The sequence below is a fragment of the Pimephales promelas genome, chromosome 12, assembly GCF_988280905.1.
Source record: "Pimephales promelas chromosome 12, fPimPro1.hap1.1, whole genome shotgun sequence".
Classification (NCBI taxonomy): Eukaryota; Metazoa; Chordata; class Actinopteri; order Cypriniformes; family Leuciscidae; genus Pimephales; species Pimephales promelas.
In genome coordinates this window covers 20,682,750-20,700,376 of record NC_142780.1, presented here as the reverse complement: position 1 = coordinate 20,700,376, position 17,627 = coordinate 20,682,750, and the positions used below count along the sequence as shown (strand labels likewise).

Below are 17,627 nucleotides of genomic sequence, written 5' to 3'. Positions count from 1 at the left end.
TTAACAAGGATTAATACAATTACAAATCTATTGCTCATTGCTAGTTCATGTTAGTTAAGGCATAAACTAATGTTAACTAATTAACCTTACTGTTAAGTGTTACCGATATTTTGAAGAATGCCAGTATACCAAACAATTGTGGGGGCACGATTTACTTAGTATGGAATATTTCTTAAAAAATGCTGGTGGACAGATAAATTCAAACAAATTCATACAGGTTTGGAAGAACTTGAGGATGAGTAAATGATGGCACAATGTTCATTTTTGGGTGTGTTAATGAAAATGTTGTGTTACTAAAAATGTAGAGAGAACATTAAAAAAATCCTCCCTTTTTTCCTCTTGAGAAGCAATTTCAATCAGGGGGAAAGGCTATTGCAACTTATGTTTCATGCAAACTATATATTTTTTGTGTTGTGGCATTATTTGAACTACAGACACATTTTTAACCCAACATTTGGGTTTGTCCATATTTGACCCAAATTTGAGTTGAAAAAACACAGCATTTTTTTTTTCCATTTTTTAGCATTTTGTAGTTCAAATAATGCCACAACACAAAAATATTGGCTGTATTTGCAACTAGGCAGTTGAATTTAATTCATTTTCTTGTGAAAAACATGAAGTCGGGACTGTGGAGCCTATATCACAAGCAAAATTAGAACACAGGACATACACAGCTTGGTAGAAGAGGAGCTATTTTTTGCACTACTCCAGTTTGTTTCCATTGGGAATTAGTCTATTTTCTACATTGTCACATGTCCTCCCATCAGATATAAATTCAGTAACCTATTTCAGGGCAAAATCCTGTATTATTGGTGCAAGTTCAGTCCACGGTGAGAGTGAAGCAATTGTGCAACCAGTGCGCTGCTACTGTAAATGCAACCGCAGTTTCACTCAAAGGTGAGCAGTGATTACAGATTTTGTTGTGTGACAAGTAGGGCAGGTTTTTCAGTTTACTTAAAGCCACACCCAGAGCAGAACTCAGAGCATGACAGTTCAAAATAACGCTATTGTCACTCACTTAGGTAAGCTGTGGCTTCGTTTGATGCTATAGTTCATACACACCTGTGTGGTTATGTCACTGCACTAAAAAGAGAAAACTATGGAGAGAACAATGTTAGTGAGTCAGACACAATGCCAATCAAAGTCTTGGCAAAGGTTGTGCTGATGTCTTTACCAAGAAGAATAGTCTTATCTTCCGGCTACTTGCCATTGTCAAACACTTAAAAGTATTATATGCTCATGATACATACACATTTTGATGACAGGAATACAAAGGCACTTGACACCACAGAACAAAACATTTATTTAAGTAAACAAGTATTTAAGTAAACTGTAATTTATAATCATTCTATATATTTAAACATAAAATGTGTAATTTTAAAGGTTTTACCTGTATTTGACTACACCATAACAAACCATGAGGAATAAGGAGCAACCTAGATCTCTGGATATTGCATTTTGATGACAGATATACAAAGGCACCTGGCTGAAACCACAGAACAACACATTTAAATTGACTGCTTTGCATATTATAGTATTCACAATGGCAAGATCTTATCTTCTCTTTTGGTAAAACAACCAAATTATGTCTCCAAACCAGTTTATGAAATTTTTTTATTAAATTAAAATGTACCAAACAATAAAGAATCGTCTCTGCAACCGATATCTCATTTACTGTCCAATGTACATGATTTGGGTTGTTGAAGTGTGATTTGCACTTTTTATACAACAACAATTTAATGCTTGAATTCAAAGACTAGGCTATGTAGCCTATAGACAGCAAAAAAAAAAAAAAAAAAAAAAAAAAATGACACCACTTATTTAGAACAGAATGAAAATGACTAATTTATTAAGTATTCATTAATCATTTTACATAATGCTAATATGCATTTCTAAGATAAATAAAGCACTGTTTTTGCACTGTTAACTGGTCAGACTGTTTCCTCAGGAACCACACCTGGAAAAAAAAACAAAAAACTGACTGCATACTTTTGAGTAATATATCAAGTGATCTATATTGGCTAATTATTATGCAAGCCTCCCTGGGCTCAAATAACAGCTGTCCTAAAGAAGAAAGGGATAGGGAGCACAAAGTAGCCTATATGTTAATGAAGAAAACGCAACTGGGTCAACTGTGGTAATTAAGTAAAGTAGTTTTTCAGAATAAAGTAAATACATTTTAAAATAAAGAGCACTAACAAGCAAAAATTTGAAAAAATGTCATTGATCAGTATAAAACAAAAAAGTACATTATAAAACATAGATGAAGCAAGGACAAAACTGCCACTTATAAATATTAGATTTTCTATAATTGTTTAATATATTTAATTTACTGTGTGATTTATTAATGCAATGTATTAATAAATGTCGACCTAATTGTTTTGGTTGATTAGGCCTATTAGTTAATTAAAAAATAATTTACATATATTGTACCTGTTAAAAGATTGAAAACGTTACAATTTTTTATGTTTTTGAAAGAAGTCTCTTATGCTCACCAAGGTTTTAAAAAAAAACAGTAATAACATAATATTGCAATACATTATTACAAATTAAACATTTTTATTTGAATCTATTTTAAAATGTAATTTAATCCTGTGATGGCAAAGCTTTGATTTGATTTAGTAGACAATTTTTTTTTTTTGCCCATAGTGAAATACCAATTTGTCAATTGATAACACATAACTTTCCATTGAGATCCTCGATTTAAAATGAAATAAATTTCCACAAGACTTTACCTAGTATTATAATAATGTTTCTCACTTGAGACATATTAAAATATTTAGCTCTTTTATTGATTATTGTGTACCATTTTTAGTTTTACTCGGCTTTTATGGGATACATCAACGTAAAACAAATAAAACCCAAAACCTTCTGTATCAATTTATTTTTTAGATTTTTGTAAGTTATCCATCTACACATGGGACAAATCAGACATCCAATAAAATGACATTGCATTAAACATGATGTATTTTTAGATTTTGAGAGATACTTGCACCACTAAAATCTTTATCATGGACACATCTGAGATCATTAACAATATAGTTCTGTTTAATACACAATTCACTTGATAGACATGTTAAATACCTTGTTCAATTTACTTTACTTACTCCAATCTTCAGTGTCACATAACATTGTCCTTCAGAAATCATTATAATATGCAGATTTGATGCTCAAGAAACATCTCTTCTTCTTCTTCTTCTTCACATTATTATTATTATTATTATCATCATCAATGTTTGTTGAAAACATTTGTGCTGCTTAACATTTTTTGTGGAAATGCTGATAGGCCTACTTTTTCAGGATTCTGATTAATAAAGTTCAATGAACAGAATTTATTTGCATTAATTAAATGTATTTAAAGCATTTATTAAATAGAAATCTTTTGTAACATCATTCATCTTACGTATAAATAGCTAGCAGTAGGGAGGTGGCTGGAAAGCCAAAACAACGGACCAAAAAGAAACAAACAACTTGGATGCTATTATTGTAGTGTTTAGTTCGAACAGTAGGTGGGGATGTTTGGCAGCTGTTATTAGTGTTTGGCAAGGGTTAATCATTTTTGTGAACTTAGACCCAGAGTTTCAGACATGGGCAAGTTAGCAGTTCTCTCGTTCGCTGTTATTGCTCTTGCAGTTTTGATCGGAGAAAGGCTCAGTTCATTAAGGTTGGTTCATGTGTCCGATCATATTAACGATTGCTGCGATTACCATTGCAACTTTTTATTGCAATTAACGTTTGACTAACGTATGTTGTTCTGATCTTTGTTGTTGACATAGGCCTATTCATTTGTAGCTTAGTTATCACTATTGCACATGACCGCATAATAATATATTTTTACACCATTTGTCGTTTTATCTTCTCCACAGGCATTTAACACTTTCCTACAGAGAACTAACTCAGAACTACCTTCCTAACTGTCACCTAATTGATGGCATAGGTAAGCAAAAACCTTTGGGTTGAATTCAATTAAATAATTTGAATCTAATGCCTTGTTAGCTATATACATTTTAAACCTTGAAGTTCGTGGAAAATAATGTCTTACTGGTACAATGTAATATGTGTGTGTAGATTTGAAGAAGCAAAAGTTTCTGACACTGCTAATGTGGATGTTGTTGTAATCTTTGCTACTTTTTAAAATGTTTATCAGATTTTGGGGCTGAAGATATCACCATACTTGAAGATGGATTGGCTTTTCTGAGCACTGTATGTCATACTCATAACTTCAAAATTATTACTGAGTATTTTGATTAGTTATTCAGATACAAATTGTTCTCATCAATTTAAGTTAATGTTAGCAACAGCCGTTTTCACTAAAAGCATGTCTATTGATATGCTCAGCTGCTGAGTTTATTTGATCATTTAAATGCAACTAATTTTTTTAATGTTCAAATAAATTGCACAAAGGGCTTGAAGTATCCTGGCTTGCCATCCTATTCAGACGATCCTGGAAAGATTTATACCCTGAATCTGTTGGATTCTGAACTGAAACTTGAAGCACTGAGCATCAAGGGTCAGTTTGACAAAGACTCTTTTAATCCACATGGAATCAGCGTATACACAGACGACAAAGGTTTGGCATTTTCATTAAATATATATATACATAAACAAGAAAAGTTGCATTCCACGTTGAATTATGTCTATATTTACATTGATATTGTTTAATTTACAATACCTACTGTACACTAAGGTGAGGTAGTATAAATGTAAAAATGTTAAATCGGTGTTATATTAACAAATCTCCTGGTTCTTCCAAGCATTATAATGGGAGTGAATAAAAACAGGGATTTTGAAGCATCCATCAACAAACTAAAGCTCCTCTGACATTTTTCTTTAATAATTCTCGGTTTAGGCTTCTAGTTCATGACCGTTTTTTTTTCTCTGTGCTTCCACGTTCATCAATACATCATGTGTCGGGTCAGGGTTCACTCTTTGTCCGAAACTTGACTCTAATACAAAATCTAGTGAGTCTAGTTTTAAAAAGTTAGAAATTTGAATATTTTTCTTACAAAGACACATTGCTTTGTTTTAGAGGGCCTTTAATAATCCCCTGCATGGAAGAGCCAGGATATTTTTGAATATAAGTCTGATTGTGTTTGGCTGAAAGAAGAAAATATACTCATAGGATGGCGTTAGAGTGAGTAAATTATGGGATAAGTTTTATTTTTGGGTGAACTAACCATAGATATTATGCAAAATAAAGGCTAGAACTAGTCTCATCTGCGCTGCTGGCCAATGGAGGTCGACGTCCACACCTGGCGGCCATCTTGCCACAGTCAGCTCGCTCACTTGTAACGTTGTGTTTTAATGGTGCATGTGCTTTTTAAATAACCATAACTTGCTCAATTTTCGAACGATTTTCAAACGGTTTGATTTGTTATAAACCGCAGATATATGGTTATGACACTGTGAATAATTAGAACCATATGAAAATAACATTGAACAAAACAGATAGGAGCAATGAATATACACACGCACAAGGTATTTATGTTATTTATGTTAAATCAATATACAGTATAGGCTACTAAAATTCAGTGTACAGAATGGCAACATGATACATATACACTTATATAATATAAATATTACCATTTTAATAAAAATAATTTGAATTATTACATGTTTAACACTTTCAGGGTTGGGCCATTTTCTAGGGTCCAACATTGCACTGTGCCTGCTTCAGAGATCACTGTTCTTAATAATACAAGTTACAACCACACTCACAGCTTCTTATTATTAGCCAGCTACAACCACATCCACAAAGATTGTAATTTAGACAAAAGTTTAGTTTTCATAAAATCGCTATTAGTGTCAGTAAAACCTAAATGAACAGCTCGATTGTGGTCTCAGCCTTGATAACTTGCGCAAGTAGCCGTGATGCACAACTACACGATTAAGCCGTTTTTCCAAAAGAAAAACTACAATTTCAACATGTTCAAGCATCCAGAATTATAGCCACGTTAATAACGTTTGTACTAAACTGTTTGTAAATCCGTCAAGATTTCAGCGAGATAAGATTTGAGTTTGTGCAGATCACTACATACAGCCATCCACATTTACATATTCAAGCATATTGAGCTGTTAGAAAAGCCACTCCAAGCAGCCCAGTGGGATGAAGGGCACTGGAGGTACCGTAGAGCCCGCCACAAAGCTTGCCTGTGACAAGATGGCCACCGGTGATGACGATAGAGACTCTGCCGAAAGACATCTAGCCTTTATTATGGATATCTATGGAACTAAGCCTTTAAAACTACTGTAAACAGATGAGTTTGATAGAAGTCTAATATTGCATGAATTCTTCTTCTCTCACTACAGATGGTGCCATATATGTGTTTGTTGTTAATCATCCTCAAGGCAAAAGCCAAGTGGAGATTTTCAGATTTGTTGAGAAGGAAAATTCTCTTCAACATATCAAGACTATCAAGCATGCACTTCTGCACAAGTATGTGCTTCAAAACACAGTATTTATATAACCCTAAATCTAATCAAAGTATAAATTCCAGTTTATGTATGTCCATTTGTTAGTGTGAATGACATAGTAGCTGTGGGGGCCGAAAGTTTTTATGCCACCAATGACCATTACTTCACTAATGAGATTCTCAAGTTTGTGGAGCCCTTACTCTCTTTGCCCTGGTGTGACGTCGTCTACTACAGCCCTGAGACTGTGCAGGTTGTGGCAGGGGGTTTCCTATCTGCCAACGGCATCAATATCTCACCCAACAAAAGGCATGATTTGCATTCATTGAAGCATTGAATGTAATATTATCAAAGCTTTTTTTTTGTGTGTGGAATTATCCCCTCTTTATATGTTATTAATACAAATAACATGTAATTTCAGGCATTTGTATGTGTCAAATATTCTGAAGCACACAATTGTTGTCCTGGAAATAAAGAAAATCACTGTATTATCTCATGTGAAGGTAAACGTCAAACTACACGAAATGTTCACACCTTCTTTTATCCCAAATAGAATATTTATTTTTGTACAGATAAATGCGTAGAATTCTGTCTTTATTAGTTGTGTTAGCTTCAAATAAAACTTTTAATGTAAAAAGCCAACCATTCTTGACTTCTATTGGTAATTTTACTGCATGTTCGTTTTTCTTACCCAGGAAGTTGATGTGGGCTCACTTTGTGACAACATTGAGGTGGACCGTGAATCTGGAGATCTGTGGCTGGGCTGCCACCCAAATGGTCTCAAATGTCTATTTCATGATGCAAATGATCCACCTGGTTCTGAGGTGTGTTAATGCTTGAGTCATGGGTTGAGCCTGTAGGTTCAAATATGTTGAGCTGTCATGTTCATCTTGAATGGTCTTCCCATCCCTTTCCCCTTTCTCTTCGTACTATTTTCTGTCTTAAAAAATATGTGTTGTCCTGTAGGTTATCAGGATTGAGAACATCCTCTCTGAAAAGCCCCAGGTGACTCAGGTGTATGCAGATGACGGCAGTGTGATCATGGCTTCTTCAGTGGCAACCCCATATAGAGGAAAGCTGCTCATTGGAACCGTTTATCAAAAAGCTCTGATCTGTGACCTTAAATAGCGAATATATTCACTTGCAGCAAACAATGAATAAAGATTTGATGATTTGGGTGTAAGTGCATGTGTATTTTTATTTTTAGAAAATGTCTAAAAAAAAGATTTAAACTACATTTTTTTCTTATTATATAATCATTATTCTCCATTTGTGTGGAGTGGAAATTAGATTATAGTTTTGAGTTGCCATATGTTGAGACTTTTTGACTTTCTCAAACAATAAATATTTTAGGAGTATGCTCTAAAAATGAAGGTGCTTTATTGGATCTATGGTTCCATAAATAACCTTTAACGTTAACTGAAAATGTACAGTCCATAAAAGGTTCTTTAGATTGTTAAAATGTTCTTTACATGAATTATCTACATTTATTTTAAGAACTTGGAAATGGTTCTTTGACATTGCTTAAAGGAGTAGTTCGCTTTTAAAAAAAACTTTTGCTGATAATTTACTCACCCCCATTTCATCCAAGATGTCCATATCTTTCTTTCCTCTGTCGAAAAGGAATTAAGGTTTTTGATAAACATTCCAGGATTTTCTCCATATAATGGATTTCATTGGGAACCAAACGGTTCAAGGTCCAAATGAGAGTTTTAGTGCAGCTTCAAAGGGCTTTAAATGACACCAGACGGTAAATAAGGGTCTTATCTAGCGAAACGATCGGTCATTTCAAAAATAAATAAAAAAGTTTAAGTTTTATAAGCACAAATGCTCGCCTTGCTCTGTTCTGTGATGAGCGTTCGTGACTCTCCTGTTCAAACTCGTTCATCAAAATGAACAAATCTTTTTTCGAGTCATGACTCAGATAACAGATAAGACTCTTATTCATCGTCTGGTGTCGTTTAAAGCCATTTGAAGCTGCACTGAAACTCTCATTTGGACCTTGAACCGTTTGGTTCCCTATGAAGTCCATTATATGGAGAAAATCCTGAAATGTTTTCATAAAAAACCTTAATTTCTTTTCAACTGAAGAAAGAAAGACGTAGACACCAGATGGGTGTAAATTATCAGCAAAAGTTTTTTTAAAAGTGAACTACTCTTTTAAATCCCTTCCTGGACTTTTATTTTTAAAAGTGTTTATGATGTCAATGAAAACTCAATTATGATTATCTGAGTGAACAGCGCAATGATCTCAGGGTGGATGACATGTTCAAAGTGTTTGGGATGGCACTTCAAAAGTCCAAATTGTCCATCCAAACTCTGCCTGTGAATGAAACTGCAGTGCCAATGATTAAACAACTCAAATAATTGTAATTCAAACTGTATATTTAAGAACAGGAAAAGGGATCTGACTTAGTCAATCAATGGCCTTTTTATCTTTAAATGCAAAAATGTGTTTTCAAAACACCTGCTCGTATAATAATTCTTGCTTACTGGATGTGTGTGTATGTATAAACAGTATATCTTAAACGTACATTGGAAATAATCCTTTACCGTAACTTTAATGTTCAGTGTCATTTAGTTGACCTGATTACTCTGGAATCATTCTTCAGTCTAATGACTAGCACAATAATCTAACTGTCCTGTGAGTTGAATGTGGTTATGATTTAATGTAAATGCAGATTTCATTTTATTTGATATGATTGTGAAACAAATCAATTGTCAGTGTTACACTAGACTAGACATATACAAAGTTGTGAATGATACCCCAATTTGAGTTCATTAAAACTGATGACAGAAGAAATGTTACTGTGAGTTTTTCTCTTTGCAGAAGTCATGAGAGGCATTTAAAGGAAAAAGAAAGCATCACAATCACATCAGAGTCACAATCTAGAGGGAAAATGTATGATTTGAACACGAGTCCATCCATACAAGAGGAAAGAGGGAACAGATAGCAAAAAGGTGAGTACTTCTTCCTTACAGCTGATTTTCAGCTTGACTTTATTCCAGTCTCAAGTGTGCTGCTGGGTAAAGTCGTAAACAAAGTCGTAAGTGCTGGGCTCTTTGGGAACAGGAGGTGGGACGTCAGGAATCTGAATGTTTTCGAGGTCCAAGAGGCGAAGTTTCAGCTCCATAGTAACCAGAGTGTCCATATCTGATTTTGTGAGCTCACTTGTCATCTCTTTTCCCAAAAGAGCATTTAAGCCATCACTCCAAATACAGAACTAGTGAATAAAAAAATAAAGGAATTTATCAATAGAGCATTGTTAAGGATGATGCATTAATTCAAGCAGCTCATTAGTGGTAATACAACTTAGGCCAACTTTTAATGGCTTTGATGAGGTGATATTGTTATATTATAAAGAACAAAGGTTCTTTACCTATCCATGAGAGAAGTATACCTTTTATTACTGTTCTGGCTTAGTATCCTGATACTCACCTCATGCTTGTCTGGAGCAATGAAGTTCAGGTATTCATCAGAATTATGGAGAATGGAAAAGGCCAACTCCAGCTGCTCCTGAAAAGCAGAGGAAGAGAGTAATCTCCAACCCTGCAGCGCACCTGACCTCACTTACTGTTCCACAATTCCCACTTGCACTTTACTTGCGGTGCCTTTGCAAAACAGATGGCTTCTTTTGCTATTAAACCCTCCTCCCCAAGTCTGCTGAATTTCCAAAAATGTCAATTTAAAACTTCATAAATTTAGGTTTGAGAGATGAATAGATAAACATTCCTCTCTCTCAAACCCTACATATGCACTCATACACGCAATTGGTATGTTGTAAAACAATGCTATTCATTGAACGTCTACCCCTCACATCCTTGTTTTCATTCCTGACAAAATTAAATATGGCGCTACCCATGTAAGTCGATTTAATATCCATAGTCTTCGGTTAAAGGAGTAGTTCACTTTTAAAAAACGTTTGCTGATAATTTACTCACCCCCACGTCATCCAAGATGTCTACGTCTTTCTTTCTTCTGTCGAAAAGAAATTAAGGTTTTTGATGAAAACTTTCCAGGATTTTCTCCATATAATGGACTTCATTGGGAACCAAATGGTTCAAGGTCCAAATGAGAGTTTCAGTGGAACTTCAAAGGTCTTTAAATGACACCAGACGATGAATAAGGGTCTTATCTAGGACCCTTCGAGTCATGAGTCGAAAAAAGATTTGTTCATTTTGATGAACGAGTTTGAACAGGAGAGTCACGAACGCTCATCACAGAACAGAGCGAGGCGAGCATTTGTGCTTATAAAACGTAAACTTTTTTATTTATTTTTTAAATGACCGATTGTTTCGCTAGATAAGACCCTTATTTACCGTCTGGTGTCATTTAAAGCCCTTTGAAGCTGCACTGAAACTCTCATTTGGACGTTAAACCGTTTGGTTCCCATTGAAGTCCATTATATGGAGAAAATCCTGGAATGTTTTCATCAAAAACCTTAATTTCTTTTCGACTGAAGAAAGAAAGACGTGGACATCTTGGATGACATGGGGGTGAGTAAATTATCACCAAAAGTTTTTTGTTTTTTGTTTTTTTTAAGTGAATGAGTGACTACAATATGTGTATTTTTGTGTTCCTATGAGCTCAAATAGCAAAGAAAAATGCTACAAAAGTCTTTTCACAATTTTTAAAAAGAGGAAAAAAATAAATGGAGAGATTGATAATGGCAATCGACAAAAATATGTGCATTTGTAAAGCACAGCCGCTGTATATAATATAATAAAAAATATAGTGCTATAAATTTAGGTTACATACATAAAAAATGAAAATATAAAACTTCGTAGCATTTACGATGCTGATGACGCAAGATTAAAACTTGTTACACAGTGTGTAAAAAGGGCCATCTAACCACTAGATGGCGTCATTTGGACTTAATTGGCATTTGTGTTCCACTGTTGTCTTTCCTTGGGGCTGTTCTAGTTATTATTTTGAGGTAATTAAGGATTTCATGTATTTTTGCCTCTGCAAGATTCTGCATGTAAAATCAGCCTGTCTTGTCTGCTCTGAGTTTGGATCCACAACACCTAGCTGTCTGGTGAGTTTACCAACTTGTCAAAGTTTCTTATTACAATTACAATAACTAATACTTCTTACCTTATTCTTAAGTGCTCCTTTCTCCCTCATATGTGGGCAGTCTTTCCCTGTTACCAAAGCTTTGATATCTGCCACTGTCACTGAATGTAGAGAAGATGGAATGTTATGGAGAGTTGACCAATTCAGAATTTCGTAGAAATTAGGCTATATTCAACCAAATTCATTAAAAACATTTAGCTCTAGTCTGCTTCAAGCTTGTGGATCAATATGGTATTAAAGGGATAGTTCACTTTGAAATGAATTTTTGATATGTTTTAGCTTACCTCAAGGGCATCCAAGATGTAGGTGTCTTTGTTTCCACAGTATTTTAAATTTTGATGTTTTTAGGTCAAACCGTTCTTGTCTGTCAGTCATATAATGGAGGTAAATGGGGTCCACCTAAAAGAGCATACACAGAGAAGTCCAGATTAAACATGATTTAATGACTCGTAAATGTAAGTACACATTGATGGCCTAAGACACAAAGCAAGCAGTTGTGCGAGAAAACGTTTTTACCTCTTGTAACCACAGCCATGTCTAAGTGATCTGAGGGCGCGGGCGCTTTGTGGCAGTGGTTACAAGAGGTAAAAATGATATAAATACTGTTCGTTTTCTCACACAAACTGCTCGTTTCGTGTCTTAGGCCATCAATGTTACATTTACGAGTCATTAAATCATGTTTAATTTGGACTTCTCTGTGCATGATCTTTAAGGTGGACCCCATATACATGCATTATATGACTGACAGACAAGAACGGTTTGACCTAAAAATATAAAAATTTAAAATACTGTGGAAACAAAGGCACCTACGTACATCTTGGATGCCATCGAGGCAAGCTAAAACATATCAAAAATTAATTTCAAAGTGAACTATCCCTTTAACTATCAATGTGATTTAAAAAAACTGCAGTTTTCATCTACGGCTTTTGTCATTTATGATCAAAAAGTGCTTCTCACCTTTCTCCTGGAGAGAGTCGTGTGATATTTGTCCTTGTGAGAACTCCTCTATGTCTCCATAGTGTAACACTTTGTGGTTTGGTGATAGACGACAATACCAGAACTTGTCTAGGACATATGTATTAATAAAAATATGCATGTTATACTGTGCAAGTCATTGTTTGGCTGTTTTCTTTGCACAAATATCTTGCTTTGCATTGTCCTTATAATGATCCATTCTAATCAGATTTGACAGTTTTTCTAGTCGGACAACACTGTAAATGAATTCACTTTTGATTAAAAGCATCACTTTGCTTTTAAACCTTGACTAACTGCTCTTTTCATGTTTTTTTTTTTTTTTTTAATAGATACAATGTATTTGCATATAGGCTGTTTTGTGCCCCAAATACAGAATGAGATTATACATTAAATATATTCATATCCTTGTTTAATATAATGCAACATCAAACAAACCAAGCATTAGGGTAAGATGGTCGAGGGAACCTAAGCCTGTAATGCCCTATATTTGAGTAGATTATTAAAAATGTATGTAATCTTTATAGACATTAAGCTATACAGGGTCTCGCTTCAATTTAAGTATATCCAATCTGATTGTCAATCAATCCGGTGTTGTTAGTGTGTCATACATTGCATCTATAATACTGCAATCAAATCCATCAAATGGCGAATTTGGAACTGAATCCATGAACTGAATTACAAAGGTTATCAGATTTTTGGATAAGCGACTGACCTTGTCTGCGACGAGCACTGATCTTCCTAAAGCAGGTCCCCTCACACAGCCGGTTCAACCTCTGCCGTTTGATCAGCTCGGTCACCTCTGGCTGGAGTTTCTCTCGTAGTTCTCTAAACACACGCAGACATGTTACCTCGAAGCAGCAACAAACCATTGGCTCGTCGTATCATTGTTAAGGGCTTGTTAAGAAAGTTGTCACTCAGATGATGCATGCTCGGATGCATTTAAAATTGAATTGTAAATAATGAGTGAAATAAGTGGTGAATTGCTTCATTTATATACTAAAAGAAGATGCACTTACAGCATTGGACGTGATTTGGGGTCCTCCTGGCTCAACATCTCTGATTTCAGCAAGGGTCTGTGTGGCCTGCCACTGCCCACCGTGTTAAATCGCAATGTGACACTTTGGGTGGTGTACCATTTCTGTTTTTTCTCCACCTACAGAAATGGAGACAGTCATTCAAATGCAACACATCTTTTGCTTTGTTCATATGGCGTGATTTCCTTTCGCTTGATGGCCTGGAGGCTTCACCAGCTGTCATTGTAGTTTGCTGTTGAAGAGCGTTTTCTGTCTTAACAGTGATTTGCTGATGGCTATACTGCAGTTTTGCAGTCTGAGTCTTTATCTGTGTGGCTTAATGGAGTTTTTCTTTATCTCAGACCTCGCATCCCTTTGTGTGGCCGTTGGGTACATGCCTGGCACAGTGTTGGGGTCTGGCAGGGGGAACTGAGGAGCTCAATGGGATTAAGGCCCTGTCAGTCTAATCTCTAACAGTGCTGTGACAGTCCGAGCCTGGGGAGAAACATGCTGACACAGTACACTAAAGTGAGTAGGCCAGCTAATGTCTGGACACATCGGTTGTGGTTCGTTTCGGTTGTCATGTGTGTTGTCTCTCAGCATCTGTTTACCTTTTCACTATTTCTACTCTGTTAATGCGGTTACCGGTAAGTAAATTCATAAAAGTGCAATGACATTTTCATTGCAGATTTTAACTAGTGTATACGATTTTTTTTTCTTTTTAATTGCAATTGACACTTAAGTGTGTACTTAAGCATTTTGATGATTCTGGAAATGAATTAATTTCCTAAATAACATTACAACATCATCTTTATGTAGACCATTAGCTATATGACTGTGAACTTGGATTTGGGTTACAGGAGGGAAATATAAAAACAGGACCAAGACTAAAAAGTGTGTATAAGAGCATTCAAGTTTTTATAAACTGCTTTTTATAGCTGCTGTTATTAAGAATAAAAAAACCATACTGAGAGTATATGACGAGTTCAGATGCAAAAGCCTCTAAGTGCCATTTGAAATTTTCTTCTAGAATGATAATTTTTATCAAGCTTGTATATTTAATTTTGATGATTTCACTTAAATGGCAATGGTAATTACCTATTAATTGTTATTTAAGTGAAATTACTGAACTTAAATATACAAGTTTGATAAAAATCATCATTAAAGAAGAAAATTTCAAATGGCATTTAGAGGCTTTTGCATCTGAACTCTTCATATTGAGATTTTTTTTTTATTAATCTATTTTCTTTAATAAATTTGTTTTATAGATTACTATTATTATTTAAATAAATAAATTGATAATTTTATTCATTTTGAGTTCTAATCAATCAACATTTGGCAACACATGCAGGATCAGGATCCTGTAATTCATGTTTCTATTGCAAGATCAGGATAGTGGAAGGTGAATATATGCAACTATTAATTGTAGCCATGTATTAAAATTTTATACAATACAATATGCTGACTACTTTTTCACCATGCTTCCGGTACGTTTCATTACATAGCTTTTCCAGACAAACTGTTGATTCCTCCAGATTGTAAAAATTTCGATAACATTTTTTCTCCAATAATAAGCAATAACACCCCCCTCCCCACCTCTCAACAGTGACAAACAAAGCAAAAGGGTATTAAAGTGATGAGCTATAATTAGATCCCTTGATCAAAAATAGGGAGTCAAACATGAAAAATAACTAGAAGTTGCATTAGGTTTATAATAATTAAAAGCCGATATAATTTTGTGGTTTAGTAATGCTGACATTCCCCTGTAAATCATTACATAAAAACATGAATTCATTGCAATATTTCAAAACAAATATTTAAAATGGATCTGCCAGCTGACTCTGTTCTAATGTATTCTATGATCATGCAATGTTTACTGTAACAAAACAATAACAAAGCATCACCCTGTCATTCAGTTCTTCCACTAGTATGATTCTCAGGTTACTCTGTGAGCAAAGTCAGTTAAAGTATGGTCATTTAAAGGCTTGCTGTACTTACATGTCACAGCCATGTCCATGTGTCAGTGCAGAAATTTCAATATTTGTATTAAAGGAATGAACCATAAACCCGTTTATCTGGTCACAGTGGCAATGGGGCGAGAGAAGTGATGCAGGCGACAGCAGATGGTCCCACAGCAAGAATAGATTGTCTGCGTGCAGGTATGAGAAAGGGGGGGGCAAAAAAATAGTAGAACCCAATGTAGTATTTCTCTTTGACTCCTCACTGAAAGAAAGAATCAGTTCTGAATCCTTAGAACGCTGCTTTGCTTGTTTATATGAGTGATCTGCACCGATTGGGCAGATGCCTTTGTGATGCCAGCCAATGAACAGCTGGTTTTGGTCACATGGGTAGATCACAGAGGGAGAGCATGAGCAAATTGGATGGAGGGATGGGGGATGGGGGGAGGACATGACCAAAAGATTATGATTTAAGATTTTATCTTCTGTCTAGCTAAATCACATTAAACTTGCTGATGTTTTTCAGGAGCACTGCGAGATACAAATGGCCCTGAAAAGAGTTTGACATTTTCTGTGAAAGGGAAAAGGTGTGGAAACGTGCATCGTTCTCCATCAAAGCAAAAACCAGGGGTGCAGTCATTAGAATTCTGTTGTCATGGAAACCGGTTCAGTGTGTCCTGTCGGGCTGGTGCCGGGACTCTTCTTTACCCCAGTCTTACACAATAAGAGCCTTGCAGCCTCTTCCTTTTTACTTGCTCTTTCACTCCACTTTCATCCTCTGGTTTGTCAAATGTACTAGGAGAGATGTACTTTCATCCCATGAATCAAAGCATGTTGGTACAGGGACAGGCTAGACTAGAATTATAGATGTTTTTGGGGGTAAGGGATGAGCCATTAGTGTTCAGTATTGAATTTATCTGTGTGTTATAATGCTGCCTGGTTCACCTTTAAAGTGGTTGATCGAAATATTACAGGTGATAATACCAGAGACTTTCTGTCAGGTCAACCAAAAATGAAATTGTCATGTACTCACCCTCATGTTGTTCTACGGCCTTATGATTTTTTCTTTCTTCTGTGGAATACAACATGAGATGTTAAGTAGTACATTCACTCCCCCCCCCCCCCCCCAAAAAAAAGCTCTCCTAAACCATGCAAACCGCATTTTATGGTTTCTGAAAGGGTTGGTTCACCCAAAAATTCTGTCATTTATTAGTGTTTAATTGAGTAATGAATGACTTAGCCCTTGGGTTATAAAGCCCTTTGTTATTTTTAGGCTTGGTAATTTTAGAAGAGACCATCAATTGATTGTACTGACCGCAGTTGACGTAACTGTTCCCCTTGAGCAGGGAATAATTCCTCTGTGCTGAAAGCGCCAATTATTAAACTGAAGAAGGAAATGGTGGACAATGTGAGTTCTTTTTAACATGTAAAAAGGAAATAGTTTCTGTGCTATACTACAAGGAGCATAAAAGTATCATGCTCATTAAGGCTGCATTTATTTGATTAAAAAATTACAAAATACTATTGTGAAATATTATTCAATTTAAGTGACTGATTTGTATTTTAATATAAGTTATTCCTGTGATTGAAAAGCTGAATTGTCAGCATCATTATCCATTACTCAATAATCTTCAGTGTCGCATTTATTTGAAAAGTAAATCTTTTCTAACATTAAATGTCTTTGTCACTTTTGATCAATTGTATGCATTCTTGCTGAATAAAAATCCCTTGATCACTTTTAAATTGGAGTGTATACATTTTAAATGGATTTTAAAAATCTATGTCTAGCTAGAAGAAGCATCACCTAAAACTTCAGTCGTAATGATGGAATGCTAAATGAAATGCTTCTTGCAGTCCAAGAAGAAAACAAAACTCACCAATTCGCAGTGTTATGTTGATGTATCTTGTTGATGTTGATGTAGCTGATGGTGTCAGATGTTTCTTTGCAGCATCATCATGTTTAATGTCTAGAATCCTCCTGAGCAACTGTTTTACCTTCCTTTGCTTCAGAAAATGTCATAGCAGTGCAACACAGGTGGTAGATTCAGTTCCTCAAGGCCAAAAACATTGTGTTCATGAGAACTTCTCCATATTGAGACCTATAATAAACTCGTCAGTAAGCTTTTGGAATGGGGCCACAAATTAACGCAGAGGTTTTGAGATGCATTTTGAGATGCATTTGAGTGTTTTAAA

At 35.2% G+C, this 17,627-nt stretch overlaps 2 protein-coding genes across 5 annotated transcripts; one reads left to right on the top strand and one right to left on the bottom strand.

Moving 5' to 3' along the window:
* Nucleotides 1–3,507: 3,507 nt before the first annotated feature.
* LOC120484804 (serum paraoxonase/arylesterase 2) lies at nucleotides 3,508–7,594 on the top strand. 2 transcript variants are annotated; one of them, XM_039680229.2, is made up of 9 exons: nucleotides 3,508–3,664; nucleotides 3,867–3,937; nucleotides 4,148–4,203; nucleotides 4,405–4,570; nucleotides 6,310–6,436; nucleotides 6,520–6,720; nucleotides 6,833–6,914; nucleotides 7,107–7,235; nucleotides 7,386–7,594. In XM_039680229.2, exons 1-9 carry the CDS (start codon nucleotides 3,588–3,590, stop codon nucleotides 7,389–7,391), a joined length of 915 nt encoding a protein of 304 aa, XP_039536163.2. In that variant the 5' UTR covers nucleotides 3,508–3,587; the 3' UTR covers nucleotides 7,392–7,594. The 2 variants fall into 2 exon arrangements, with proteins under 2 accessions (XP_039536163.2, XP_039536162.2); XM_039680228.2 differs by having other exon boundaries at nucleotides 7,378–7,594.
* A 1,489-nt stretch (nucleotides 7,595–9,083) lies between these two features.
* On the bottom strand, nucleotides 9,084–17,446 carry LOC120484641 (engulfment and cell motility protein 1). Of its 3 annotated transcripts, XM_039679935.2 has the most exons (9): nucleotides 17,312–17,446; nucleotides 16,750–16,818; nucleotides 16,468–16,506; nucleotides 13,480–13,616; nucleotides 13,176–13,288; nucleotides 12,446–12,553; nucleotides 11,510–11,589; nucleotides 9,851–9,928; nucleotides 9,084–9,635 (listed from the first exon to the last, which is right to left on the bottom strand). In XM_039679935.2, exons 3-9 carry the CDS (start codon nucleotides 16,471–16,473, stop codon nucleotides 9,423–9,425), a joined length of 735 nt encoding a protein of 244 aa, XP_039535869.1. In that variant the 5' UTR covers nucleotides 16,474–16,506; nucleotides 16,750–16,818; nucleotides 17,312–17,446; the 3' UTR covers nucleotides 9,084–9,422. The 3 variants fall into 3 exon arrangements, with proteins under 3 accessions (XP_039535869.1, XP_039535870.1, XP_039535871.1); XM_039679936.2 differs by lacking the exon at nucleotides 16,750–16,818; XM_039679937.2 differs by lacking the exons at nucleotides 16,468–16,506; nucleotides 16,750–16,818; nucleotides 17,312–17,446 and adding an exon at nucleotides 15,475–15,789.
* Nucleotides 17,447–17,627: the final 181 nt, after the last annotated feature.